This window comes from Gallus gallus, chromosome 8 (assembly GCF_016699485.2).
Source record: "Gallus gallus isolate bGalGal1 chromosome 8, bGalGal1.mat.broiler.GRCg7b, whole genome shotgun sequence".
Lineage (NCBI taxonomy): Eukaryota > Metazoa > Chordata > Aves > Galliformes > Phasianidae > Gallus > Gallus gallus.
In genome coordinates, this window is record NC_052539.1 from 2,756,867 (window position 1) to 2,784,536 (window position 27,670).

Genomic DNA, 27,670 nt, shown 5'->3' on the forward strand with positions numbered 1-27,670 from the left:
GAACATTCTAATTGAATTCTTTTACATATAAAATTGTTGGGCAATAGTTACTTTTACATATAAAATTGTTGGGCAAATGTTTCTCTCTCCCCTCCTCCCAAAGCAGTTATAAAATAATTCTTAAAATGCAGCAGATAATAATCCAAATACTATAATATGCCACTATATAAAAACTGGATCAGTAAAGCTTCAGGCCCCCCAAACATTTCTCTAGTTCCCTGGCTTTGACTAATGTCATAGCACCTTCTGAATTCATGCTGTGGAGTGAAGTGTCCCCCCTTACGTGTGCAGATTTTCGCTTCCAGGTTAGTTCATTTCAAATTGGGTTACATAGGTAAATGTGAGGATATGCAGAGTGAAGCATTAAGGCCCTCTGGTGAAAGAGGGAGAAAATCAAACAGAAGGAAGTGGGCATAGTTAGCTTTATATTTAACTGCATTCATCCTGTCTGATCTATTTAAACATGTGAGATTCCTTACAGAAGGCCTGTCTTTCTAGCATGAAATAGAAATTTGCACAGATATGTCAGATCAGTATATTAGAATCTTGATCTTAACTGTTTCTTACTTTTTTAAGACAGTTAAATATTCAGCTAAGGGATAGGGAAAAAAATACAGTTAAATTCTGTTAATAAACATCATAAATCCTTCTGTATATTAATTCCTTTTGATGTCTTAGAAGGTAATTCACTTCATTTTTTGAGACAGCTTCTGTACTGCATGCAAAGACAGATTATGTACAAACTGTAGTTAGTTTTGGCATACAAAATACCTGAGCAAGCAGAGATTCCTGGAATTAGAAAAAAAAAAAAAAGTCCAGTAAAACAAAGATTGAACTCTCAAAAGTTCAGGTTCTACTTAACTAAACATGACTAATCATCAGAGATTACATATTTACATGTTTAAAATCACACTTCTTTTTTCATGAGTTTGTAGTACATTTGCTGACACCGCTTTTGCTTCAGCAGATCAAATGGTTTATGGTATGTAAATATATATATTTATTATTATTATTATTTGAATGCAAATTATCCTCTCCATTATGCCAGTATTGTTATGATGTAATTGCTATCTTAAATCCACAGTGAAAAGACAACTTGTCAGTACAATTGGTATAGAAGGAGAAGAATTTGGCCTTGTACTTTAATTAGCTATTTTCTGTGTATTTATTATTATAGCAGCTTATTTTCTCCACAAATACAAGCTGGTATAAGCATTGCTTTTTCTGAATGCTGCTTTCCTGATTGAAATCATTATGTTTGTTCAAGGAAAACCAAACAGATTGTTCCTTCATGGTATGAAAGAGAAGGAGGAAGTAAACAAGAAGAAGGAGATAGAAATGCCACCATAAAATACCAAAATAGAAAAAGATGAAGTCTGAGGTCATTGTGTTGCGAAATAGGAGAAAGCAGAACAAGAGCATTTGCTGACTCTTGGTACATGTAGTATTGATGCATCTTATAAAAATAATACTTAGCATTTTACAATTTGAAAGAAAAATAAAAAGATGTGGTTACTATTATTCATATAAGTAATTAGGCTGCAATAAAAGACGTCAGTATGTTGTGGGGAATAGAATAACTAATTCATGTGGACATGGCTTATTGGAGAACCAGTAAATTTCTATGGCACTCTGCACAGCATAATCAGGTAGAAACATGCTATAGAAACAGACTAATGTTTCTTGGGATCTACTGAAGAGATTAAAGTATAATCTCTACAGATTTTACATTGCTGGTAGTACAGATTATACTTTAATTATACTTTAGATTAAGATATAATATTCTTGGGGGAGGAGTATTATTTCATTTGGAAATTAGATTCTCAAAAGCTGTCTCTCAAAGTCAGTTTTTCTGCAATGTTGTTATCCCTTGCACTAGTGAAAACAAAAAGGCAGAACAGCAAAACAAGTACTGAATTAAGACTTGGTAAACTATTTTTGGATTTATTTGCTTTCAGGCTTAGGGACTCAGGTTCAAGCTGATAGAACTGCAGATGAGGTGCAAGTAATTTCAAACAAATAAATGAATTCTTCAAGAAGTTCTAAGAATAAATTAATTTATGCTTCGGAGAAGAATAAAGAGTTCCCATGTCCTATTGACTTTAATATTAGTAACTGAATTTGAGATGCTCTGGCTTCACACCCACTGAGTTCCACAAAAGACAGTTTGGATCCATAACATTCTGAATCAGGCACAAAATGATTTTGATGGCTTTAAATAATATAAATATATAGGAATATACAGGAGTACAGCTCATAAAATAAAATTGGGCTCATTCAATTCAATGCATATTTTGTTATTCACTTAGAAAAGGCTGGAAGTGTTCATGGTATATTCAGGATGTTTTTTCAGTTAAGCTAAAGTATGGTTGGGTGGGTTTTAAAGGGAGTACATGAAGAATAATGTTATTAAAGTATCTCCATCAAGGTGGGAGTTTTCCTACAAGTAAGTTAGTAAAGATTTTACTCAAGGTTCACAAAAAGAATAAAATGTGAATAAACAATCCTAATTCCTTGAATATGTAAAAAACAACAACCACAAACAAACAAACAGAAAAAAAAAACCCTAAACAAAACCACAAAACCCTGGGATAACAGAGTTTTAACCATACAGAAGTTAGAACTGACCCTTCTGCTTATGCAAGCACTGAGCTATTTCACAGACACCAACACCAGAAAAAAATATATTCTGTGAATGATAGGATTATGCTTCAATACAAACTAATTTGTAGATAATAAACACACTTAGCATGTTATGGCCATACCCCTGTCTCTGTGTAACTGCTGCTTTCCTGGCTGTTGTGACCTTAATTCTTGAAGTCAAGTTTACATTTTAGAGATGCACCCACAAGCAAAAAGAAAACATACCAGAGAGATTAGGATTAATAACATCAAAAGATTAAAAACCCTACATAGCTCTGTTATTATGATTACATATAACTTATGTGAATAACTACACTAAAATAGCTCGTTTTTTTCATACTTTGATTCATCCACAGTTTACACTATCCTTTCAAATTAACACTGGAATACGAGATAGCTGAGAAACTTCCATGCCTGAGACCAAAAGAAAGTGTTCTTCATTAGCATATTTCCAGACAGTTCCTCCATTAATACTTACAGGGACATTTTTTTTTTTTCCAAGGAGAAAAGGGAAAGAGATAACTGTGAATATAGAAAAATTATGGAAGACCTAGATTACTACTCCAATGAAAAACGTGGACCAAGTTGGAAAGGAACATAAAATTATCAGTTCTGACTGAAGGATGAAATTTATGCAAACAGAAAAAAAAAAACATATACCCTTTTTAGAACATTTTAAGAAGTGTGAAAACTACAAATGCTAGAACTGTGAAAAGGAAACTGGGAATTTGATCCATATGTTCTGGAAATGCCACTGCCCACTACTGAATTATTTTTGGAGAACAGAACAGAGAACAGAAGAACAACCAAAAAGCTGTTATAAACACAGGGTCTCCCTGGTGATGCAAAATTTTTACCATGGCAGATATTAATGAGTGACTCTTACCATCTGGATAGGATTTATGAAGAAATTATCTTAGATATGTTCTAGAATAATTACTAAGGAACATGGTATTATTTACCAATTAGATCTCTAATTGTCTAAGGATAAATAATTCAGCTAGATCCAAGGGGAAAAAAAAACCACTATTCAGACTGGTTCACACATTGATTTTCTTCATATGGGTGAATATAGTTTAAAGGATGGATTGGATTTAGTCTAAATGACTCTACCCTCTTACAGAAGATCATATTTTCAGCTCTTTATCACGGTATATTTTTCCAAAGTGAAATATTTTTAAAGCATGAAACATAAGAAACAGCAATAAGACCTTTATATAGATTCTGCCACTGCTTCTCACAACCTGAACAACACTAACTTACCCAAATCATATTGATTACAAGTGAAATAAAAACCAAGCAGCACATACTACCATTTACTTGTTCCCAGAAACGTGAGACTGGGAAGAACTATCATAATCTGTTCAGCTGGAGAAACAACCAAGCCTCATATTTCTATGCTATATGTTTAGCAAACAGAAACTTCATACCAGTTGGCACCTTCTACCTGAAGGCTGACCCTGGTGCTAGGCACTTATTCCTTTGACAGTTGGATAGCCTTTGGTTCTCACATTTGGTTTATTCCAGACAGTTAGTAACCATTGGTAATAACATTATTTCATGAACTAGTGTTCATGCTAATAGCCCTTGCCATACAAAGCAGTATAGACCAGTATAGAGAGCGACAGATATAAAGAAAATATTCCATACATTTTCTTCACCATAACAGTAAATTCTCCCTGAAAAGTTAAGATCCATTAAAAAAAAAAAACCTGAATGGTGGCAACTATATACCATCTGTCTTGTTCTGGTTTAGAAAAGAATTACATCAGTCCATGATGTTCCTTATAGCACTTCTCCCTCACCACTAAGAAAAATTTAGTAGCAAAGTTCTGAATACCACATTGAAATATTGAAAAGAAAAAAAAAAGAGATTATTAGACATGACATAAAAATTCTATTAATAACATTTCTAGTTTGATACTCATTTTTCTTCTCTTTGAAAGAAATGTCTTTTCCAAGCAATGTATCCATTCTAAAATAAGTAATTCTTTGCATATATAATGTAATCATCAAACTTGAACTGAACCTAAGTGCAGTTTTTATTTTTCGTGTCTTTATTCATTCTTTTCTACATAGTATTTGTGGAATTCAGCATCTGGAACGAGCGGGAAACAAGCTGACTCTCTTTGACTCCCTTTATTTCTGCATAGTGACATTTTCCACTGTGGGCTTTGGGGATGTTACACCCAAGATATGGCCTTCAAAGCTGCTTGTTGTCATTATGATCTGTGTTGCTCTTGTGGTGTTGCCCATACAGGTAACTGTGGATATATTTTTTTTCATTTTCTCTTTAGAATTGTTTTTAAAACAAAACAATAACCCCAAAAACACTCTTTTGCATTGCATATAAAATATAAGAAATAATAACCATGTCCTGTACCCTATATTCTTTTCCTAATTTTTTCTTGTTTTTGTTTAGCTTAAATGTATAATATAAAATATAGTACAGATTTATAACAAAATATTTAGCACTAAAGCCAGTTTTCAATTGCTGGTGAAAGATTTCTGTTCCAGTCACGTATCACGGAGCCCTTCTCTTCATCCTAGGTAATTTAAAAAACACAGAAAACAACAAAACAAAAACATAAAACCAATCAACAACAATAAAAAACAGTACCCTGCACTTTATGAGTATAACATTTCCTCTGCAGGCTTTCCCTGTTTCTAATCTTGATTCTCTCCACTTCCTCTCATGTTCTTACAGTTCAGTGCTAACTTAAAAAAAGAACTCATTAAATCTGCAACTCAAGCAAATTGTCTTCACATCTGTGTGTGTTGGCACACACTGATCCAAGTGCACATTTAGGAATTTTTGGTGCCTACATGAGCTTAGGTTGATTTATGAAAATCCAAGTATTTCACGTAATCAATCAGTTTCCTTAAATTTGTACCAGACATTTGTCAGCTCACTAGCAAAGGCTTGACTGACACTCTCAGACTACAGGGCAGCCGTGCCACAATGCTAACTGTCTCATTCTTGGTGATGATCCAAAACTCGTGGCCACAAAAAGGAAGTGTGGGGAGACATCATGCATGCTTATTGAACTTACAGCAGACCTAGCAGGCCTTGAAGCTCCCAAGTTTCTCATACAGCTTTGATTTCCACACTTCACTTCTTTGATTGCAAACTAAGCCTCAATTGTGAGCAGACAATACAGAAACCCTGTGAGGCTTGAAGCTCAAGCTGTCAGCATTAATTTCCTTGAAATTATCTGACCATTTAAATTATAGCTAAATATTTAATGTCTGCGTATGCAAACATGTGCACTAATATAATTATATTCCCACTCAATGACAGTTTAATAAAATGGATGTTCTGCTTGAAACTAAGATGTGGTTTAAGAAATTTGGAATTTCCACAGAAATGGAAATTTCATCATTAAAGTACTTTTAAGGTACACTTAAACACCAAATCTATGCATTACCTGTAAATAATCTGGAATCTACTGCCATTTCACAGCAATCTAAGTATTATTCACTATTTTATTTTTACATTTTTGTAGTGATGAAGAGGCTTTATAGTTTTCTACACACAGAATTAGGGAGGCATTATCTAGAATCATAGAACCATAGAATATCCTGAGTTGGAAAGACTCAAATGTCTCACTTCCCAAAGATCACCAACACTTGGCTCCAGACAGGACCACGCAAAATCCAAACCGTATGTCTGAGAGTGCTGTCCAAATGCTCTGTGAGCTCCAGCAGCTTGGGGCTATGACAAGTGCCCTGGGCAGCCTGCTCCATGCTTGCTACCATCTGGGGCAGAACCTTTCCCTAACCTGCACCTGGTCCTTCTTCCAACACTGCTCCATGCTGTTCCCTCAGGCCCTGTTGCTGTCAGCAGACAGCAGAGCTCCCCATCAGGGATTAGCCTGATCTAACCCCATTTACTACAAACTGTGATCTCTTAAGCTTTGTCTTTCTACTGTATTAAATAAATTATTATTCACAATAAGAATTGCGAGAAAAAGCTGATACCACAATAGACATATAGTTGAATTGAGCTCAGTATTAAATGCGTATTACTTAGTACCGAACACTTTGGGATGGTATTTATGAATTATATTAAAAGCACAGACATTAATATTACAATATTATCTTTAGTTTAAAGGATTCTGGTTAGTGGAGCTATGTTTTATATTCCTAATAATTCTTTCGTATTTTCTAGCTTATTACAAACTAGGCTTCCCTTTCATAAGAGTACAAAACAGATTTTACTGTTAGCCTGCATACATCATTCAGATGGCAAATGCAAAATTACAAAATTATCAGCTGCCATGTATTTAAGTGGTATCTATATGTATAAGTCATATTAGTGAGTATACTAATTGGATGGTAATAAACAGATACGGTCACCTTCAGAATACTATAAAATTTCTGAAGACAGTCACTGCCCAAAGTAAAATGGTGCTTCTATCAAAGTATTTATACTCATATTAACCTAAGCATATGAAAACTTAACTTTTCATTTGAGGGAAGCATTTGGATCACAGGGCACCGGAAAAACAGCTCAGAGATCTGAAATATACGAACAAGATAGCAAACAATGTAGTCTTCACTCTTTTTGAAAATTTTATGGCTGTGTGTAATCACATGATATTTCACTGAAGTTATTCTGCTATTTGCAATAGAGACTGGCCACACTTCCACATTTTTCTGTAATCCTACTATTGATCCACATAACAAGAACTTTTTACAAAGAAAAATACATAGGGTGCTAAGAGCATCATTCAATAAAGGCATGATCTGAACAATGCAATGCATTTAGGTTGTGATACACTTTTACTGCACAGCTGCTTGACTATATTTAACTGACACGTATCTATTACAGTTTGAACAGCTGGCGTATTTGTGGATGGAGAGACAAAAGTCTGGTGGCAACTACAGTCGACACAGAGCCCAGACGGAAAAACATGTTGTGCTGTGTGTCAGCTCTCTGAAGATTGATTTACTTATGGATTTCTTAAATGAATTCTATGCTCACCCTAGGCTGCAGGTATTTGCAGTGCAAGAAAAAAAGAAAAGAATCTCAAAACACTGATTTTTGGAGTATTCTGAAATGGCTTTTAATTTATAAAGCTGAATGTAGAAATAGTTGGCTAAACTGAGAATCTATAATTGCAGAGAATCAACTGAGAAGTTGAGTTGTTGAGAAATTGAGTATGGTGACGTTTTGAATTGAGGTAAAATGGATTGAATTATTGTCTTGTTGAATTATGTTAGTCCTTTTAGAAACAGATATTCCCATGCAGCTTCCTTTTATTCTTTTTTTTCCTATTCAAAGTAGAAAAGAAATGAAAACTGTTGATTTTTTTTTCCCATTTTTTGGGGGGGAGGATTGGATCCAATGCTCCTCACAAGTCCAAGTGTATTTTGGTTTTGGCATTTTGCTTTTTTTTTTTTTTTTTAAAGCCAATGTTTGGAAGACAAGATGCTTTTGGAGAAGAAGGAAAAAATGGAAGAACTTTAAAGAGCAAAGACCTTTTAAGGTTACAAACAAGGTTTTTCTCACTGCACACATATTCAGTAGTTAATGCAAACAGACGTCACATAACTTGTTCCAATCACATAAAAGCTTATTTTTATGAGGTAGCAATTTTGATTCATTATCGTTAGCTTTTCTATAAATCATTTATTTTAGAAAATCTTCTCTGCCAATGTCTTTTATCATTACCATTTTACCTGCAGCACCATACTTCATTAGGTAGTACAAAAACTCCACAAAATACAGTCCTCAAATGGCTGAGCAGCAGCATGACAAATTCCAAATGCAAAATATTCTCCAAATTAATCAGGTAGTAAGAAGTCTAAGCAAATGTACAGCAAATGTACAGAGAAATCCATTATTTCACAGATTAATAATTGGTCAGTCTTTGTGATATGCTAGAGACAAAGTAAGAGAAGTCCTAATACTACTTATGTAGCATGAAAGAACGTATATACATTCCCTTCACAACTGATGTGGGATGCTGGAGGATACAGATGATGCTGGAAGTAAGCTTCCAGCGAAAGACTGTGTGTGATAAGAAAGACTTCATATCAAGACTGTCCTAACCTCTCAGTCTCTCCGCATACGTTCTACTTGTCTCTCCTTCTCATACACACACACGTATACATTTCAGGGCAACCTCACTTCTAATAGAGATTGTCTGTACACAGGAAATAAAATTTGGATCTGCACATTAATGCAGAGGAGAAGATTTCAAGGAGTAATAGAGATGGAGAAAATAATTGTTTTAATTGTGGAAAGTTTCCTACATTTTCCAGATATAATGACAGAAAAGTTAACTGTGTCTAAAAAATTTATGCTTTCATAGAAACAAAAATGTAATAGAATTCTAGTGGTAACCTTGAAGTCTTTTATGAGCATTCTTGCCATTTTTACTTAGGAATAATTCCATATTTTAAACACTTGTATTCAAATTATTTTGGCTATGAAATTTGAGAATTATCACAGAAGTTTAATATATCCTTAGTCTGCTGATTCATCTCCAGGAAACAACAAATGGTATCATCAAATAATAACATGATTATTCCTCTTTATGTTTTTGGCAGGACTATTATGTTGTTATTTTGTGTCCTACTGAAATGGATGCTCAGGTCCGGAGAGTGTTACAAATCCCGATGTGGTCTCAAAGAGTTATCTATCTCCAAGGCTCAGCACTAAAAGATCAAGACCTGTTGAGAGCAAAGTAGGCAAATACAGCTAACACTTATTTTCTACCTTGTTTCACATATACTCTGATAAAGTAGTTCAACAAAAAACAAAAGCTAGAAGGAAAGTATGTTTATTTAGAAAACAGGGATCTTTATTATATTTGTTTTTTCCTTAAGTCTGAAAATTTTCGAGGAATATTTGTAAGCTCTTCATTTGACCATTTTTTTATCATTATTTTTTCTTTCTTTTTTAAAGGTGTTGAAACAGTGTGCCTGTAATTTCTCTAGAAAAAGCTGTGTTGAAAATTCCGAAACTGCCAATAATGCTAGAATTTGTTTTTGTTATTTATGCACAGATAGTAAGCCAAGTGAAGGGGAGAAAAAGTGAACAAAATTATTACCCTTTGAATGCTCTGTACAGTTTTGTTTTCTTAAGTTCAGCCTGGTATCATAAGCAACGACTCTACTTTATGTCTATATACTCTTCCTTCAGGATCTTGCTCTTAGCACACATTTTCTATCACTTCTAAAAAAAGCCTCTTCGCCAGTTAATATTGAATGACAGTAATCAAAACATATCAGTCAAACACAGTTTCTCAAAAAAAAAAAAAAAGATAAAAAAACAACCAAAAAACTCACAAAGACTACCAAAACCAACCACCATTGCTCAATCACTTTAAAGGTGGGAAAGAACTCACAGTGGAATTTGTGTAGGAGGATTGTCTCTTCAAACTCCAAAGAGAAAGGTGATTCTTTTCAAATAACTATTTTAATTTATCTGCACTGCTTTTTATAAGAACTTAACTGTCTTCGCTTAAATTAATCAAGTAATACAGATATCTGAGATCAAGCCAGTATGTGAGTACTTGTGTCATTCAGCCTTCTAAAGAATTATTCTGAAGAATCTCATCTGTGAGAAGTCTAGCAAGCAGCACAATCTTTAAATTTCTGCTACTGAAAAGAATAGCTACCTTTACATAGCTACCTTACTTGAAAATGCAGATCTTTGTTCAGGATTATGAACTTCTTTCAAAAAGTGATTCCTTGTTTTTCACTTTGTTGCTCATTTTCAAGGAGGAATTCATAGGGGAATTTGGCTAACATTTGTTCTACACATTAAGAGAAATTAGACTGTACCCTGCAGATAATAATGAATTTCATTTATAATAACCTGGAGGTACCCAATGAAGTTTTTTCCTGCAGAACATGTAATTGAATGTACCTGTCACAGAATAATTTTCCACCTCTCCTGAGGGAAAAAGCACAGTAGGAACTTAACAGCGTGTTTAATCTGATCCATAAACCAGTACTTCAGATGTTTGCTATATTCCTTTTAATAAGAATATAGTGTACTGAGAAGATAGCAAGACACATGGTAAACAATTTCTAATGAATAAAATCATAGAATGGTTTGGGTCGGAAGGGACCTTGAAGATCATCTAGTCCCAACCCCCTGCTATAGGCAGGGACACCACCCCACTAGACCATGTTGCTCACAGCCCCCTGCAGCCTGGCCTTTAATGCCTCCAGGGAGGGGGCATCCACCTCTCTGGGCAACCTGTTCCAGTGTCTGACCACCCTCACAGTAAAGAATTTTTTCCTAATATCTAGTCTACATCTGCCCTCTTCCAGATTAAAACCATTTCCCCTCATTCTGTTGCTACCTGCCCTTATAAAATGTCTCTCCCCCCCAAAATAATGCTTAACACACACACGCACACACACACAAAATTAAAAAAAAAAAAAATCAAGAAGTGTCTTTCTGTTTATCAAAATTTATACATATATTATACATGAAATGCAATGCCAAAATATCACGATAAAGGTCACACCACAAAAGAAAGGGAATACCAAAAAATTATGTACTGCATATTTAGTAAATAGTTAACTGAGAACTGTATTTTCCTGTATCCTAGTACACCATTTGACTACAAAAATGATACTCATTCTTGCTTTCTACCTTTGAAAGTTTCATGTTGCAATTTTTTGTTGTTCTCTGGAAAAACAAGAACAAACAGTCTGTCACGTGGTTTAACAACACTGCTACTTCTAGTGGGCATCAGTACAATTAGAACTTTTATATCTACACAGTAACTGAAAAAAACAGCCCTTGTTCTTCATGCAGACTACTGCTAGAAAGTAACTTTATATTTCCTTGCTCTACAGCTTTCTCCCATGCTGTCAAAAAAAATAGTTTTTCTCTTCTTACACTTTTCCACTTCAGTGAACCCAGCACACATCTTAATTTTCCTCTTATCCACTCTTTACTTTATACTTCTTTTTTATTATTATTTTCACAAATTTATTTCATTATATCAAGTCGCTTCAAATTCTGCCATTCGCAAGCAGTAGAACAATTTTATTTTTCACATTTTATGGCATATAAAAATTGACAAAGCTTTTCTTGTTGTCAGAACATTAATAGAATTGTCCTCTTATAAGGATATTCTGGGTTCTAATATATATGTTTAGCATAGATATTGTTAGTGTTTCTGTTGTCTAAATTCATGGTGTCTATTGAAAGTATCAGGGGAGTTATCCTTGCTAACTGTGGCTGAAGTGATTCAAGAAGCTTCAAGAAGCTTCTAAAAAGCATTGGAAAAAAAGGTGAATATGATCAGTGAGGTTTCATTTCCTCACAAAATCATCTGTATATACTACTGACCCTAGTTATCATCTCTCATCAAATGCTGTTCCATCACTGATTTCACTGAATTTTATTTCCTATTTTTTTTTTTTTTTTTTTTTTTTTAAGACCTTACTACTTCTGCTCTCATGCTTATCTGAAACTATTCATATAGATCCCATGACTTTTTCTTAATCAGTGCTTAGAATTGCCCATTCTCACTTCTCTGTGTTGGTTGCACTTGACATTATTATTTCAGAAATGCACGGTTGCTTTTGTCACTTTTTTTTTTCTTTTTTCTTTTCTTTTTTTTTTTTTTTTTTCATTTCAAGTACTTCAGTCTGAGGCTTCTCCTGTTTTCCCACTGTTTGCTGACTATGGGACAAACTATAATTATCTTATCCTTCTTTTTAATTTATATTTTCTCTGAATGACCATGCACAAAACACACAAATTCAATTACTATTTCCATAGTCATAAACTAAAAGGTTATTACTTAGTTTATCTGGCTTCTCAAGATGGATATCTATCTATCAACTTTAGTTGCAGGTTGTTAAAAATAGATCTTAAGTTTTGCTGCTCAAATAAAACCAGTAAAATATTATAGATCATATGTTTGGAATCATCTTATGGAGCATCCTATGTAGACTGAACTCAAACATTGCTAGTGTTTTCTTACACAATCTCTTATTTTTACCTCATTAGAACAATGCTTAGGTTTTTAATATACATCATCTAAATTCTTTCTGAACACTTTGGAAATATTATGTGCATAGTCCATCACTTCACCTCTTATTGCAGTCCTTCTCTGGCTTACCCTTCTTTCTCATCAAGAAATGACCTTTTATTCTCACTTAGACTACAACTCCTAGTCCTTAGTGAGACAAAACCTGACAAGCCTATAATACTGTTCTCTCACACATATAACAGATTAGCATACAAATCCCCTTGTGACTTCACCTATACTGTACCTTCAAGCTAGAATGAATTTCACAGAAACATCTATAAATTCATGTTGGTATTCTCCATTATATTCTCTCTTCAGTCTGTTCCCTGCTGATATCTAATGAGATCACTTTCTATCTTTTTTTTTGTTTTGTTTTCTTTGTTTTTTGTATTAATGTACACTCACAGTTTGTTTCCCATTTCTGCATATACTTTTCTAGTCCTTTGCTACATCATTTAGAGATTAATATAACACGCGCTGTCTTTTTGCCCTGTTTATACAGTACCTAAAATAAAGGGTTCTCAACATCAGCCTATGGTTCCAGTGACCAAAATTATTGCTAACAACCACCACTTTCATTTTCTAGCAGTAGAGAAATCAAAGATTCTGAGTTCCCATTCCATATTCCAGAATGGAGTTGCCATAACAAGCAGGGAACTGTCTGCTCATTTTTCCCAGTTTATGTCTCATTTTTCCTCTTTCCAGGAAACCCTTTCTGGTCATCCTCATTATTTTTGCCTAGAAACTCCTGTCTTCCCAAGCAGGTCAGCCAAGTCCCCATTTCTTTGCTTCTCTGCACGAGTAGGTGAAATAGGTCTCACAGGAGGAGAATATTAAGATTTGAGGCAAGAGTGGAAAAGCAAGCTTTCAAGAGACCTCCAGTCAGAGTTTTTCCTCCCCACTGCTCCACCACCACCATTTTATTAACATGTCCAGTTGTAACCACTAGAGAACAATTAAGAATTAAAAGTTCACAATGAGATTACAGACAGAAAATAGTTGATTCATTTAATGCATACATATAGAAATGTCCCTAATGCATTATTCTACTACATTCACTCGCCTTTTTTCTAGTGCTAGGCAAGGCAATTCTATATTATCTGCACTCTCTCATTCCTTCTTACTAGTAATAACATACATATTGTACTGTACACCTACACAGTAGGCAAACTGCTGCTATTAATTCACCTTTTTATACTTGTGGCTGATAAATACTTAATTTGCAAACTAATTGTGCTTGAGACCACCTTGCTTCTATTACTTCGGCATGGCTTCTATTGGAACCAAGGGAAGAAAATTTCCTAGAACCTAGCCGAGAAGTACTGGTACACTGTGAGCCAGTACACAGAGGAGTGTTGTTGACATTCATATAACACATGAAAGCAGATAGGCTCTTCTGTCTCTGTATTCTATATCTATAATCACATAAGACTATAAAATGTGAATCATGAATCAGCAGAAGGTTGTGGGGTTTTTTTTGTATGTAACGAGGTTTTCTCCCTCATTTTTCTAGAATGGATGATGCTGAAGCTTGTTTCATTCTAAGTAGCCGCTGTGAGGTGGACAGAACAGCAGCTGTAAGTTCTGAAGAAATAACCAAGAATGAATGTTTATACTGATATTTCCCTCGTACCCTCTCAGACTTCTATGAACAGAAGATTGAAGTTAGCTGATTAAAGACAAAAATTTGGAATAAATTGAGTTAACTTCAAATATTTATTAAAACTTCAGTAAATGCTACTATTTGAATGAGTTAAAACTTTTCCAGTCAGGAAACATTTGCTGAAAACTTGTCAATTCATAAAATTTGTTTCTAGGAAAACTATCAGTTTCAAAACAGTCTGAAGAAAGCCTTGGGCTTTGCTAGAGATCTCAGAGCTTTAAGTGCTTAAAGTTTCATAACAAAGCCTGCCATTAGAGGTCCCTGGAGCTGGAAGCAACAGGATTTCCAGCTTCCATTTATCAGCCTTGGATCCTGCTAGCTCATTTCTCAACCTTAAAATCTGTCAAATACTTGGGAGCCTAGAAATCCCAGAACGTTAAAATTCAAATTAGTCTTCCAGTCTGTCGTTCCAAAGGAGAACGAAATAAGTCAAGCTTCTGAGCTGTAACAATGAGACTCTTGGGGTCAGTATAATTTGAAGTTTCTCAATAACATGTCACGTCCCTTTCTGTTTTTGTTGTTAAGATTTCCTTTGCACAGGGAATATGAGGCAACAGTTAGTTTCTATTTTTGTTTATTTGTTTGTTTTCTTTTACTGCCTTCTAAACCTCTGAAAGGAAACAGAATTTCCTACGCTGTTCCAGCTCTAGTCTCTACTAAGAACTTCAACAATACAGAAGGCTACAATTTGTCACTGAGCTGACAGTTTCCATCTTCGTTCATGTCAGTATTAATCTACAACAGTCTACAACCGATTTTTTAATTCTGCTGAGCTTGAGAAGTGCACTGGGTCCTCTCCTACTTGTGATTGCTGTCAAAAATTAACAGATGCGTTGAGGACATCTCTTATCAGAACAGCAGTTGTTACTAGTGATTTTTCAAAGCCAGTGAGAGTTTTTATCTCTCCATCTACAGTCCCCAGCAGAGGATCTACTCATTGGTCATAGTTGCTACCAGCAGTTTTGTTAGATGCTTATTACTTGCTATTTTGTTAGTTAAATTGTGTTGTCTAAATTCATGTTGCTTCCGGATCATGGGTATCAATAGTAGTTCAGAAATTCAATAACAGGTGTCATACACTTACTCTATAAATATTGTTTCCTTTTTCACTTAGAGAAGTAGGGACTTGAATAGTCAGACCAAGAATTTTTCAGCTCTTCAGAATCTCCTACCAGAAATTCTCTTTTCTCTGGCAAGACAAAGCTTTGTCAAGTTTTACAATATCAGACCAAGAAGTAAGCTGCTCTTTGCTATATAACACAGAACAGACACCTGTTTCACACAGTAGGATGCAACTCCTAAAAGTGAATTCAAATTGCACTTATATATCGATGACAATTTATTTATTTATTTATTTGGATTAATGGGTTTAGAGAAGTAGTCCTTGCTAATTTAGTGGGCTGCCTGTATTAATTTGGTCCACAAAACAGTTTCCTGAAACACTGCATCTACTGGTCTAACTCAGTGAATGATGGGAACTGTCCTTTGAACTATCCTATAGACGATAACTTATTAGTAGGTGCTATAAATATATAAAAGATGCCTTCTACTGCCAAAAGCTTTCTTCTGACCCTTTCTGAAAATTCAGAGAAGGTTGAGTTCAAGCTTGCACTTTTTTCCTTCCTTTAATCAAATTGCATGACATAATTACACTGTTAATCCAAGTTACAGTGACTCTAAAGTGTAAAATGCATTAAAATAGGAAAACAAATTTATTTAAAGTCTTGTTTTGAGCTCTGATGTTGTAAATTCCTGCTACACTTACTTTAAAATTTGCAACTTTTGCTACATTAACTTAAATATCACCTCTATATTTACCACCATCAGTATATCTGGAAATTTTTGATCACGGACTGCAGGTCATTGTGTGGAACACACATGGAAGGGAATATATTTTTTCCTTCACCTCCCAAAGAAAAATATACTTTGTAAGGAGGATAGAAGCATACTTTTGCATTAGCTGTTTCTAGTCATAATATGTACATATTTAATGCCTTTTTATGTGCTAAAAATGTCAATTTTTTTTGTCACCACAAACTAGTATATAAGTTACTAGAAACGCAAAAGGGAGAGCCAAAATACTACACAAATAGATTGGATCTAAGCACTTAAAATTCCTACCTGTATTTTCATTTCTATCCCTGGAGTGCTTCTTCAGAGAAGAAATTGAGAGTAACTGGCGAAAAAATTCTAATTTTGTGAGAATCCTAAATAACCAGCTTTAGTACATAAACATATGCTTATGACAATGGAAAAAAAATGGGAAATATTAATAGCACATGCACACCGAGACGATCTCATGAAACTGTATAAAGTGTTTAAGTACCTACTTTGTATATGTAATGCATTTGTAAATTGCTTCAAAAAATAGTTAGCAAATGGAGAACAACATGTATTTAGTAGTTTTGAAACAACGAATGTGCCGAATGATTGACCGTTTTTAAGTATCTTTCCCATTCCTTTATAATTATCTAAAAATATTTTATTTTGAGATTAATCAACACCTACTTCTATAAGTCTAGGTTCAGTAACTTTTTTCTTTCTAATGACATTTGCATTTTAACAATTGTAATAAGCTTTATTCATTCTGAAGTTTATAAATTCTTTCACCTTCCAAAAAATAGTTATGCCTTATAGAGAAAATATTCCTAAAAATATTTCAAAGAGGATATATGAATAACAATGAGAAGAAGAGAGGATGAGTAAACATAGCTTGAAGCACACAACTGAATGTATTTGGTGGTGCAGCTTTAGTTTATCACAGTAAGTTTAATTTTAGATCCTTATATAATCCTTAAGAATAAAAACAGTCTACTAAATGTTATTAAATCTAAGCTATATTCATTCTATTCATGTAGTATACAGAAAATAGCTCTTTCTCACCATTTTACAGACCAATGTGTTTTTTGCATGACTACTATCAGAAGTGCAGTGAGTAACTTAGTAACCTCAAAGTCTGCAATGAAGCTGTATTATCACTGCAGGTGACTCTGAAGAATTATGTTTTCCTGGCACCTTTTGCATAAAGTAATAGATAACTTATCTGCAATATTACAGGCTTCCAAATCTGTCCCAAATCCACCTCAAAACAACTGGCTTCTTTAGTGTATCTCTGTGACCTACTTCTGTCCCATTACCAAGCCATTTGCTACTGCTGAGGTGTGCTGGCATTACAGTCCTTTGAAACTAAACAGAAAAAAAAAAAAATCCAAATGCAAAGAAAGACCTCCAAAAACAAAACCAACACAACCACTCCCCCTCACAAGAAATCATATATGAAAGAAGAGAAGAAAATGTGACTTTATATAAACAAAGCTTATAGCACGGTACAGTTAAGTTCTGAAATTTCCTGAATCAATGCAGTAATCCTACATCTTTCATGAAAAGGTTAATTCAAAACACACGTACTAATGCATTTTACCATCCTCAAAAGGTCTTCCTGTTATGATTTCATTCTAGTATTTCTAGTGCAAAAACTACTCGCTACCATCTCAAGTGACATTAAAATATCATAGTTTGAAAATGTCAATTAAGTAAAAGGCAAAGATTTTCCATTGAGTTCATAAGTCTGAAAGCCTTTCTTAGCGCAAATGCTGCAAACATAATGAATCATTCTTTACATATTATCTATTCATAGCACCGATTTCATGACTAGGCAAGACATTTCAACTCAAATGTTGTTTCCTAAGTGCAGCTCTTAATTACTCCTTTTTAGTTCTAAAATAAATAAAAATTGATCACTAATACAATGAAATGAGCCATACCTCATTAAATTCAGTATATGAATTAGTGGATATATTACTGCATACTTTCATGGACTAGGAGTATTACTCCTATCATTAACTCACTCTTGACGGTAACAGGCAGGAAAAACTAACAGGCTAGAAAACCTTTGGGATTCCTTTGATCAGTAGCTGACTAAATGTGTGCGTGTATATTCACATATGGAAAGATACGTCATATATAAGTAATATTACATATTATATGTAAGATGTACACAAATATCCATACCAGATGGTATTGCATGATTTTGAAATGAGTTTCCTGCAATATAGACTTGTAAATGATTATTTTTCTAGTGTATCATCATGATTACATGTGTTTTATTGTTATGATTTCTTACTCTCCATTTTAGGATCATCAAACCATTTTAAGAGCATGGGCTGTTAAAGACTTTGCCCCAAATTGTCCTTTGTATGTCCAAATACTGAAACCTGAGAATAAATTCCACATCAAGTTTGCAGGTAAGTGTGAGATTTCAGCCATCTGAACCACTTGTTTGTATTTGGCAGCTTGTTTCATGAATGCACAGCAAAGGGAGATTCCCTAAGTGTATTTACCGGTTAGAAGCTCATTAAAAGCACAACTTTTTCAAGTACTACGGGTTAATATATCCTATCAACAGAAAAATACCATTTCTATATTAAGCTCTTATAAATAAGCATTTGAAGGATACTCATTTTATATAGCACAGTGTTACTTGATAAATCATACATTGTTACTCCTCAATTATAAATCCAGTGGATTTTATCCACGTCTTTAAATAATTTCTGACTTTTATAGCATACTGTTACCAAGAGATATATGAAAAGTCCTACTTATAAAAGGTCAAAATTCATTCGAGAAAGAATTGGAAAAAAAAATCTTTGCACTGGGATGCTTTTTTCTAGCTCATATGAAAACGTATTTTTTTCTTTCAAATATTTTGGAAAGAGAAATGTAATTTAGTTCTGTATCCAGTGAAATTCATATCTCGGAAAATAAAAAATGCAAAATGATTTTAAGAAATCCAGATAAATCCTCTCTCATAAGAATGGATTACTAGCTCTAAATTCAGAAACTTTCTCTGCACTGTGTAGGTGGATCTCTATGTCTCTCTCTGTCACATATACATATATATAACCACACACACACATATACTTATGTGCAAAATATATGAATACTCTTTACAATGCCAATTCGTTGTACTTCTCTCTGGAAAAGTAGCACCATGAAGCAGGAGGAGAGCTTTCCAACTGTAATTTTGAAAATTCTCTTTTCTGGAAGGATATTCTAAGCAAGAAGGGATTGCTGGTTCATACAAAATTAAAAAAAAACGAAATGGAAAAATATTAGTTTCCTTCATCATCCCAAGACTGTGATGAAGAAGTAAATTTCAGTACAGAATGATTCCAGAGAAACAGCTAAGGCTGAAATTTTAAAAGCTACTGCACTTACCATAAGGTTGGAAAGAAAGGGGAAAAAAAGCATAAATAGCAGTCTGAAAGTTATGAAAGTATAAAATCTTAAACTATGAGATAGCACAGCAGGGTATAAAACTCATGCTGTGACAGGAATGATGATGCTTTTCCATCTCCCCCTTAAAACCACATAGCACAAACAATCTCTCTACCCATGGCAAAGTCTTTTTATTAGCAACTGTTAATTTGTTGCTACTAGTTGTATTTTTAAGAGGTGATATCCTCTGTGCATTATTATGCATAAAATCCATCCAGAAAGTACAGCCATACATTAGAGAAGATAGAGTATATGAAAGATTTAAGTGAGATATATACTTTTCACATGCACTGTGCCATCCGTTATTTACTCCTTTTCACTTGTATATAGTTAGGTCAGCATGTACATTTCGATTCAAGTATAATATATGAAATAGCAGATGATGAAATAATTTCTCTGTATATTTTCTTGGGTCTGTTTTCAAAAATGTTAGCTGTATTACAACATTGTTCTAAAGAAGAAATAAGGGGAAGTTATTGACAAAATCCTACACAAATTCAGAAATGAAAGATTTCCTATTCCTTCAATATAAGGAAATCAGTATTCATTTTCATAGATCTTTGCCATCTTTGTAATGGTAATGGAATATAGATATTCTGTCCAAGTTGTGGACTATGCTTTATCTTCCCCAAAACTTTAGTTTAAAATTCAAATAGATGGATTAGTGGCACATGGTCAACTAAAAAAACACATTTCTGTCTGAGATCCCTTCTGCAGCATATACTCAATTGCTATAATTGAAATTTATTTATGGGAAGAAAAACCTCAGTTTGTTCTATATTTGACAGTGTCTTCACAAAAGTCAGTCTTTCCCTATGACATTTAAATAGGCCTCGATCTTTAGAAAGATCAAGAATGAATTTCTCCTTTCAGAGGCAGCAGCCATTAGCTGTTGTTAGGGACAAATATTAGTCAAATCTACAAAATAAAAGCTAGTGCAGTGCAGATATCCCAGAGCTAGTGCCAAACAACCAGTCTGTAAACCAGCACAGCATATCTAATTGAGGAGATAGTCCTACCCTGCAGTACTCTATTTGTACTATTTTCTGAAAACAGAAATTGCATGGTACGGAAATTACATCTCTGTACTGTGCTTGATATGTCTAGACCAGATCACACAAAACTGCAAAAGGTGCAAATTGGTAAACTAAATTATGTTACTAGGCCTACTCATACTACCAGTGGAGCAAGATAGTGGAATTTGGATTGACAGGGCCATTGCACTCTCTCTCTTTCCTGCAGCTGCACATGAAGTAGGAACTGGATGAAAAATTAACTTCAGTCATGCAACCTGAAAGGTAGCATAGATCGTAGCTGCTCTCCAGGTGCAAGTGGATGCTGAAATGTGGGGGGCAATTTCTCCTTGTTTACTTCACTATTTTCTTATGCAAATATAGGAATTTATAATTCTGCTTAATGAAAAGTATTTTTATAAAATGTTTTCTATATTGTTTTTTTTTCCACAGATCATGTTGTGTGTGAAGAAGAATTCAAATATGCTATGCTAGCTCTAAACTGCATATGTCCAGCTACCTCTACATTAATCACACTGCTGGTTCATACCTCCAGGGGACAGTAAGTATATATTACCATTAACCCAGCCTGGGGGAATCCTTTTCAAGACTATCAGTCTATTCAAAAATCACTGAAAGGATTTTCTGAAAGATTAGTTCATGTTTCAACAGAAGCCCTAAATTTGTTGACTCACAAGTTTAGGAACTTTACTGTAGTGGTTGGGAGCGTTCAGATTTCTATTATAGGTAAGACTTCATTCAGAGAGTAGTTTGATAATTCAGAAGTTCAAAATAAAAAATGTCTCCCTGCTATTCAAATAAACAAACAAACACGTTCCCACCCATAGTGATTAAGCACTGGAATGGGCTCCCCAGGTTGGTGGTTGAGTCACCATCCCTGAATGTGTTTAAAAACCATTTGGATGTGGTGCTCAGGGACATGATTTAGCAGAGAGCTGTTAGACTTAGGGTGGTATGGTTAGGTTGCATTTGGACTTGATGACCTTTAAGGTCTTTTCCAACTTGTGCAATTCTATGATTAAGCTTTATCAGGATCCCTTTCCTGGAGTTCCTTCTGATCCAGCCTTCTCTGTCACTTGAAGCAGACAGCTTCTCTCCTTATCTTTTAGATCCACTAGGAGACAGTATTCACAGCCAGCTGTAGCTGTAGTCACTGCTGAGGGAGGTCCTGGAAGCCTTCAGCCACAGCAATGCTCCCAGCTGCCAGACACTAACTTGTCCCTTTTGCAAAGCTTTCTGGAAGAAAGATGCTTCCAAAAGCCATCCTAACCAATGTTTATCAGAGAACTACAGAACATTTGAAAACTGAAAAAGCCCTACCAGACTCAAATATTAATTAATATTAATGCAGCTATTTGCACTCCTATAAATCAAGTACCAACTAATTTATGTAGTTACAGGCAGGGAATCTACTTGCTATGCTTACTAAGTAGTGTGACACTTAGTAATGTAAGCTTCATGATTATCAGAAAAGAACTAAGTACACAGAAATTACTGCAAACTGAAAGCAATAAATAGCAGCAGAACATAGAAGAATAATTACTCTGTACTATCCTAATTAGAATGATAGGACAATAAACAGTAAAGAAAAAGAAACACACAAATTAAAGACAGCATATTTACTAGTATAAATCTGTGAGGAAGTTAGGGAAAGTGTTCATTTCCCAAGCAATTTTGACCACATCAACTTTCTATTAGGATTAAGAAGAAATTTGCTGCTGCTTATGCCATCTAGCTTAAATAATATTCACAGTGGCCAGGCTGGTTGCAATTCATCTTATTCTCATATAAGTTGTTGTAGAACTCAGATTATGAGGGACAAATTTTCTATCTTTATTCTAATTTTATTGTTATTATTAATCTTAACATTTACCTTTAAACATTTCCAATCTATTAATAGAGCTCTAACAGTTTGTAATACAGTACAAAGTTCTGGAAGAAAGTAGCATTTCTGACCTGAACTTCATGTGATCGTTACAGAACGGCACCATGGGAAGCTTTTCGACAACTCACTGGAACCAAGCAGACTCTGAACAGGTAAATATTTTGGTTTTGGAGGTAAAATTCAACATGGAACAATTTTCTTCTGCAATCAAGTTTCTAGTTCTGCTATTCTATATCTAATGCACTGTTTTTAATACTGCTGCAATAAAAACGTTTACCTTAGATCCATTAACCTTGGAACAAAATGTTTCTGTGCTGAGAGTGAGGAAAAAATAGAAACTGGAGACAAACAAATTGTGTCAAGATACTAAAAAAGTAGAAAGGAACACTAACAAGCCCCAGTATCTAGAGATCTTAGCTCCAGAAGGCAAGATACAGAGCATATTTGTCACTTGTATTTTCTGATAAAGATACGTATACCTCCACTATATCTAGTAAAGCCCATGTAGATGGCAACTTGTTTCTTTGTAAAATTTCAGTAAAGGAAGGTTTGCAGAGGCCCATAGTCTGCAAGATTTGGTGTTAGTAAGGTTTGGAATATTTCCTCTAACAATGCATTTGGATAAAGAACGTTAGCAGCACTTGGTAAAGGACTGAATGATTAATAATTTCTTTTCTTGCACTACAGAAGAGGATAGTATACAAGATACAGTAACTAAAACACCTTCTGGGTAAATACTGAAGACAACAAACATGAGCAAACGCAGAGAAAAATCTTTCTTATAGATAAAGTGACATAAATCAAATGAGTCCTGCCTACATAAGTTATTTTCAATTATTCTTTACCACTTCAAACAGGAACCAGACAATCTGTGAAGGAGCATCTGAAGAGACTGCCTTTATGAATAGAATGAGCATGCTGTTGGTTTCACCTGTCATCTTTCAATTGCAGTCAATCTACTTCTTATGGTGTGAATTTAACCCAATTCCACCATGTTTCTCCTGGTATTGAAGTACATAATCCGACTATTACTTAGCAGAAAATGCTCTCTATTTCATCAAAACAATCTTCATATTTACAGTATTAATAAGCTTTGATCTTGGATACTTCTTTCAGTTTAGCCCATGGAACCTCACCAGTAGATATTTGTAATTTCTACTGCTAAATGATAATGCTCTGATTAATAAGAACGGTACATTAAGTTTTAAATTATTCTCTTTATCTGTACATGTTTCAGAGAGAGTCAGCAATCATCAGAACAATGGCAGAAAATGTATGGCAGATGCTCTGGTAATGAAGTGTTTCACATTAACCTGGAAGAAAGTACTTTTTTTGCTGAATATGAAGGGAAAAGCTTCACATATGCTTCTTTCCATGCACATAAAAAGTATGTTTATTTTCCTATAAAAGATTGACTTTAAAATTTTGCCCCAATTGTAGCTGCATTCAAAAGTGCAATATCAGGCATTACTCTGTTTCTGGATTAAAACATCTGGCCACCAATATACTGCACTGTATATTAGGAAATATATTGCATTCAGTTGTAGCTTCTGTAAGTTACAATTGGTCATGTAAAAGCTTGTATTGGTTCTTTATAGGTAGCTCAATCTGAGAGAACAGAATATAAAGGATATATAGGATAAGCCTGACAACCATAAAGAATTATACCTTAGATGCAGGTTATATCAGAACACAAATCCTTTTCACTTTTTTAGTTTTTGGTTGTTTGATTCAGGAGTCAGCTGGAAATCCTGAATGTTCAGTTTATGCAAAGCATTCAATTTTAAGATGATTTTTGCTATACCCTGGTGATTGTTCAAAATATTTTTTCCCTACTTAGATTGAATTTTAAGAATGTTAATACATCATCTTTATGTTCCAGATCATGCATCTTTTATTCAGTACTACTATGTGAACAGAACTTACAGACTCATCAAACTCTGACCATTTATTTTATTTTCATACTTAATATGTGACCAAATGATTTCTTCAGTTTTAAGTCCTTATCTTTTCTCACTAATTAAATAGATTTTTAGAAGTGAATGACTAAAAATTCTTAAAGTAGTTTCCATGACATGGAACAATTTAACATGATGAATACATTTTTTCATACAACGTATCCATTTCTCTATTAGTAATTTCTCAGAAGGGATTAATCATCTGATAGAAAAATTAACTGAGACATCATTTGAAGAACCGTTGGAAATAAAGAAACACACTGGAATCAGATACCTCTGAATTAATCAGTTAAAAAAAAAAAAAAACTGCTTGATTAGAAGTGGTCCACTTAGGAGATAACATTTTTTCAAACATTTGACATCCAAAATTTTGGAAACATTCAATTTGTAAAGTATAAAATATAGAGAAGGCTCATTTTTGACAGTGGAAATTCTAGTATATACAGAACTATAAAAAATGAACCATGCCTCTCCTTTTCTAATTAAGGTTTGGAGTCTGTCTGATTGGTGTTAGAAAGGAAGATAACAAAAACATTTTGCTGAATCCAGGTCCTCGGTATATCATGAGTTCTACAGATATATGCTTTTATATAAATATCACCAAAGAAGAGAATTCTGCTTTCAAGAAGCAAGAAAAACACAGAAAAAGACATGAATCAAAGTTGTCTTATCATGGAGCTTCTAGGTTGCCTGTACACAGTATAATAGCCAGCATGGGTAAGTTAATAGGAAAACATGTCTCACAACACGTTCAATAAACAGTACATTTCAAGCTTTTAAAAACATATTCCTATAATTAAGAAATTAAAATAGAGTGCAGAGAGAAAGTATATTAAACATTTCCCCTCTTCTTTTCCTAAAAAAAGGTATTTTTCCCTTGACTGTATATATGGGTACCATTACATATTCTCTCTCGTTTCAGGAATTAACATCTTGAAATTTAAGTTAAAAAAGAAAAAAAAATTAAAAATTAAAAAGTAAATTAAAAAGTATCAAGTGATTCAGGTACCAACTTCTAACATAGGTTTTAGAAATGTGAAAATATCTGATGAGTTTGTTACATGTGTGTCAAATTTATAATTATTACTAAATGATGTACATGAATGAAATATGAAATCTACTGGTGATGCATATTAATATAAGTTAATTGTACTTGGCATATATATTCATAGTTAGGGATGAATTAGGCAAAGTTACAGGAAAAGGCTTCCTCAAGAGTAAATATTTGTTATACTTTAATATGATAAACACAACTAATGAATGTAGTATTCCTTTCACTCTTTGTCCACGAGGTCTGAAAATCCCTACTAAATACGGGAATCTCATTTAAATGTTTTGACAATCACATTGTAAAACCAATTTCAACACTACTTCAGGAACTGTGGCTATTGATTTACAAGACACAGGATGCCGAACGTCCAGCGGACCTACGCTAGCTCTTCCTTCTGAGGAAGGTAAAGAGGGCAGACGGCCCAGTATAGCACCTGTTCTGGAGGTTGCAGACTCATCCTCACTTCAGGCATGTGACCTGCTAAGCGACCAGTCAGAAGATGAAACCACTCCATCTGATGACGAAGTCTCTGCAGGCTTAGAGTATGTATATTTAATGTAAACTAAGTAATGTTATTTGAAACAGGCATTGACAGTTCTGGGACATGCAGATCAATCCAAGAAGTTGTAGCAAGCAAGACACACAAAGGAAGTATTTCTTTTTAATAAAAAGAGATTCCATCCCCCATTTACAGGAGATTTTCTACGCTCTGTAATAAAGATCTGTGTATAGCAGCTTATAGCATACACATCAAGTGACATTCATGACTGTTTTTCCTACAGTTCGTAGTTACTGGGCCTAAAGTAAGCCATGAACAAATAAATACCTCTGTCCTCTCCTGACAATCAGGTAATTTAACAGGCACGTTGAACACTAACATTAGGTATCTGACTTCAAAACATAGGAACAATCCAAAATGCGATATGAGATCATATTATTACATCTAATTTAAAATGTTTGTTAGCACATTACTGAAAGTAATGATGCATTGCTCACAAAAAAAGCAAATCCTGTAACTGCCATTAAAATAAGATAGGCAATTATGTTTATTGGTATTACTGAAGAGGATATTAAAACTGAAATACTCAATTAAGCCAATGGCTCACCTACCAGTTTCACATCTCCAACTTCGCTAAGTATGAGAAGCCCCAGGGAAGATCGTAAAAATCCAATGAAGAAAAATAATAGAATAAGTCATCTTCAGTCTGCAAACTGAAATAACAGAATATAAAAGGACTCCTATTTTCTCAGTCTTCCCCGATGGCTGTGGTTATTCTTATCATGTACGTGCACCTCCCATTGCAAGTGACAGTCTTCCTCACTATCATGTAGTCTCTTATTAAAAATGAAGACCAATTAGAAATTTCATTTTTGGCAAAAGAAGAATTCTTTTTTGGTGAAAGAAGGTAATGACCTCAGTCATTCTTGAGATTCTGAATCACAAATGGGGAAGGAAGAGAAGTTGTCCCATGATATTTTCTAGTTTTTTCTTTATTTTCCAACTTTCCTTATATTCCAGTGTGTTTGAAACACTAAGCCCATACACTACAATATATCAACCCATTTCCAAATATGCTTATAAAAAAAAAAAAAAAAAAGCCAGACAGAATTCCTTCATTTCACAAAAATACGACAGCTGTCGATAAATTGATGCATTTTATAGAATGGGTCAAAGACCCATACACTTGACTCTTAGTCCACAAATGATTGTTTAACTTAGACATAGGTATAAGCATCCCATAAAACAGCTGTATAATGAATTGTGTTTCATTGGCTATACTAAAAAATGTTTTTTTTCTATTCTACTAGGTATGCCAAGGGCTATCCTCCTTACTCTCCTTATATTGGAAGTTCTCCCACATTTTGTCATCTTCTGCATGAAAAAGTACCCTTCTGTTGTCTAAGACTAGATAAGGTAAAGGGAGTTTTCTGGTATTGGATAAAACTGCATTCACATTTGTCTACTGCATCTGAACAGTAAAACTCTGTTTTTTTGCTTAGATGTGAGCTTTATCACAGACTAATTTTCTCATCCTTTTTCATCACCAAGCATTTGCATGTATCTAATCAGATCTGTTTCAGGTTGGCTGATACAATCTTCTATTTCCAGTGGTAAAACCTTCCATTCCACTAGATCTCTTTAGTC

At 34.2% G+C, this 27,670-nt stretch overlaps 1 protein-coding gene and 1 long non-coding RNA gene across 9 annotated transcripts in view; one reads left to right on the forward strand and one right to left on the reverse strand.

The window, feature by feature from the left end:
• KCNT2 (potassium sodium-activated channel subfamily T member 2) overlaps nucleotides 1-27,670 on the forward strand; it is a 117,025-nt gene that overhangs the window by 54,421 nt on the left and 34,934 nt on the right. For all 6 annotated transcript variants that reach the window (XM_015290383.4, XM_015290385.4, XM_025153026.3 and 3 more), the window contains exons 10-20: nucleotides 4,723-4,903; nucleotides 7,478-7,642; nucleotides 9,202-9,338; nucleotides 14,170-14,233; nucleotides 18,455-18,563; nucleotides 21,063-21,171; nucleotides 22,611-22,667; nucleotides 23,753-23,902; nucleotides 24,961-25,190; nucleotides 25,850-26,066; nucleotides 27,334-27,439. In XM_015290383.4, coding sequence (XP_015145869.2) covers nucleotides 4,723-4,903; nucleotides 7,478-7,642; nucleotides 9,202-9,338; nucleotides 14,170-14,233; nucleotides 18,455-18,563; nucleotides 21,063-21,171; nucleotides 22,611-22,667; nucleotides 23,753-23,902; nucleotides 24,961-25,190; nucleotides 25,850-26,066; nucleotides 27,334-27,439 — 1,525 coding nt within the window. The remainder of the gene's footprint in view (nucleotides 1-4,722; nucleotides 4,904-7,477; nucleotides 7,643-9,201; nucleotides 9,339-14,169; nucleotides 14,234-18,454; nucleotides 18,564-21,062; nucleotides 21,172-22,610; nucleotides 22,668-23,752; nucleotides 23,903-24,960; nucleotides 25,191-25,849; nucleotides 26,067-27,333; nucleotides 27,440-27,670) is intronic.
• LOC101750820 overlaps nucleotides 1-27,670 on the reverse strand; it is a 571,434-nt gene that overhangs the window by 33,192 nt on the left and 510,572 nt on the right. The window lies entirely within an intron of this gene.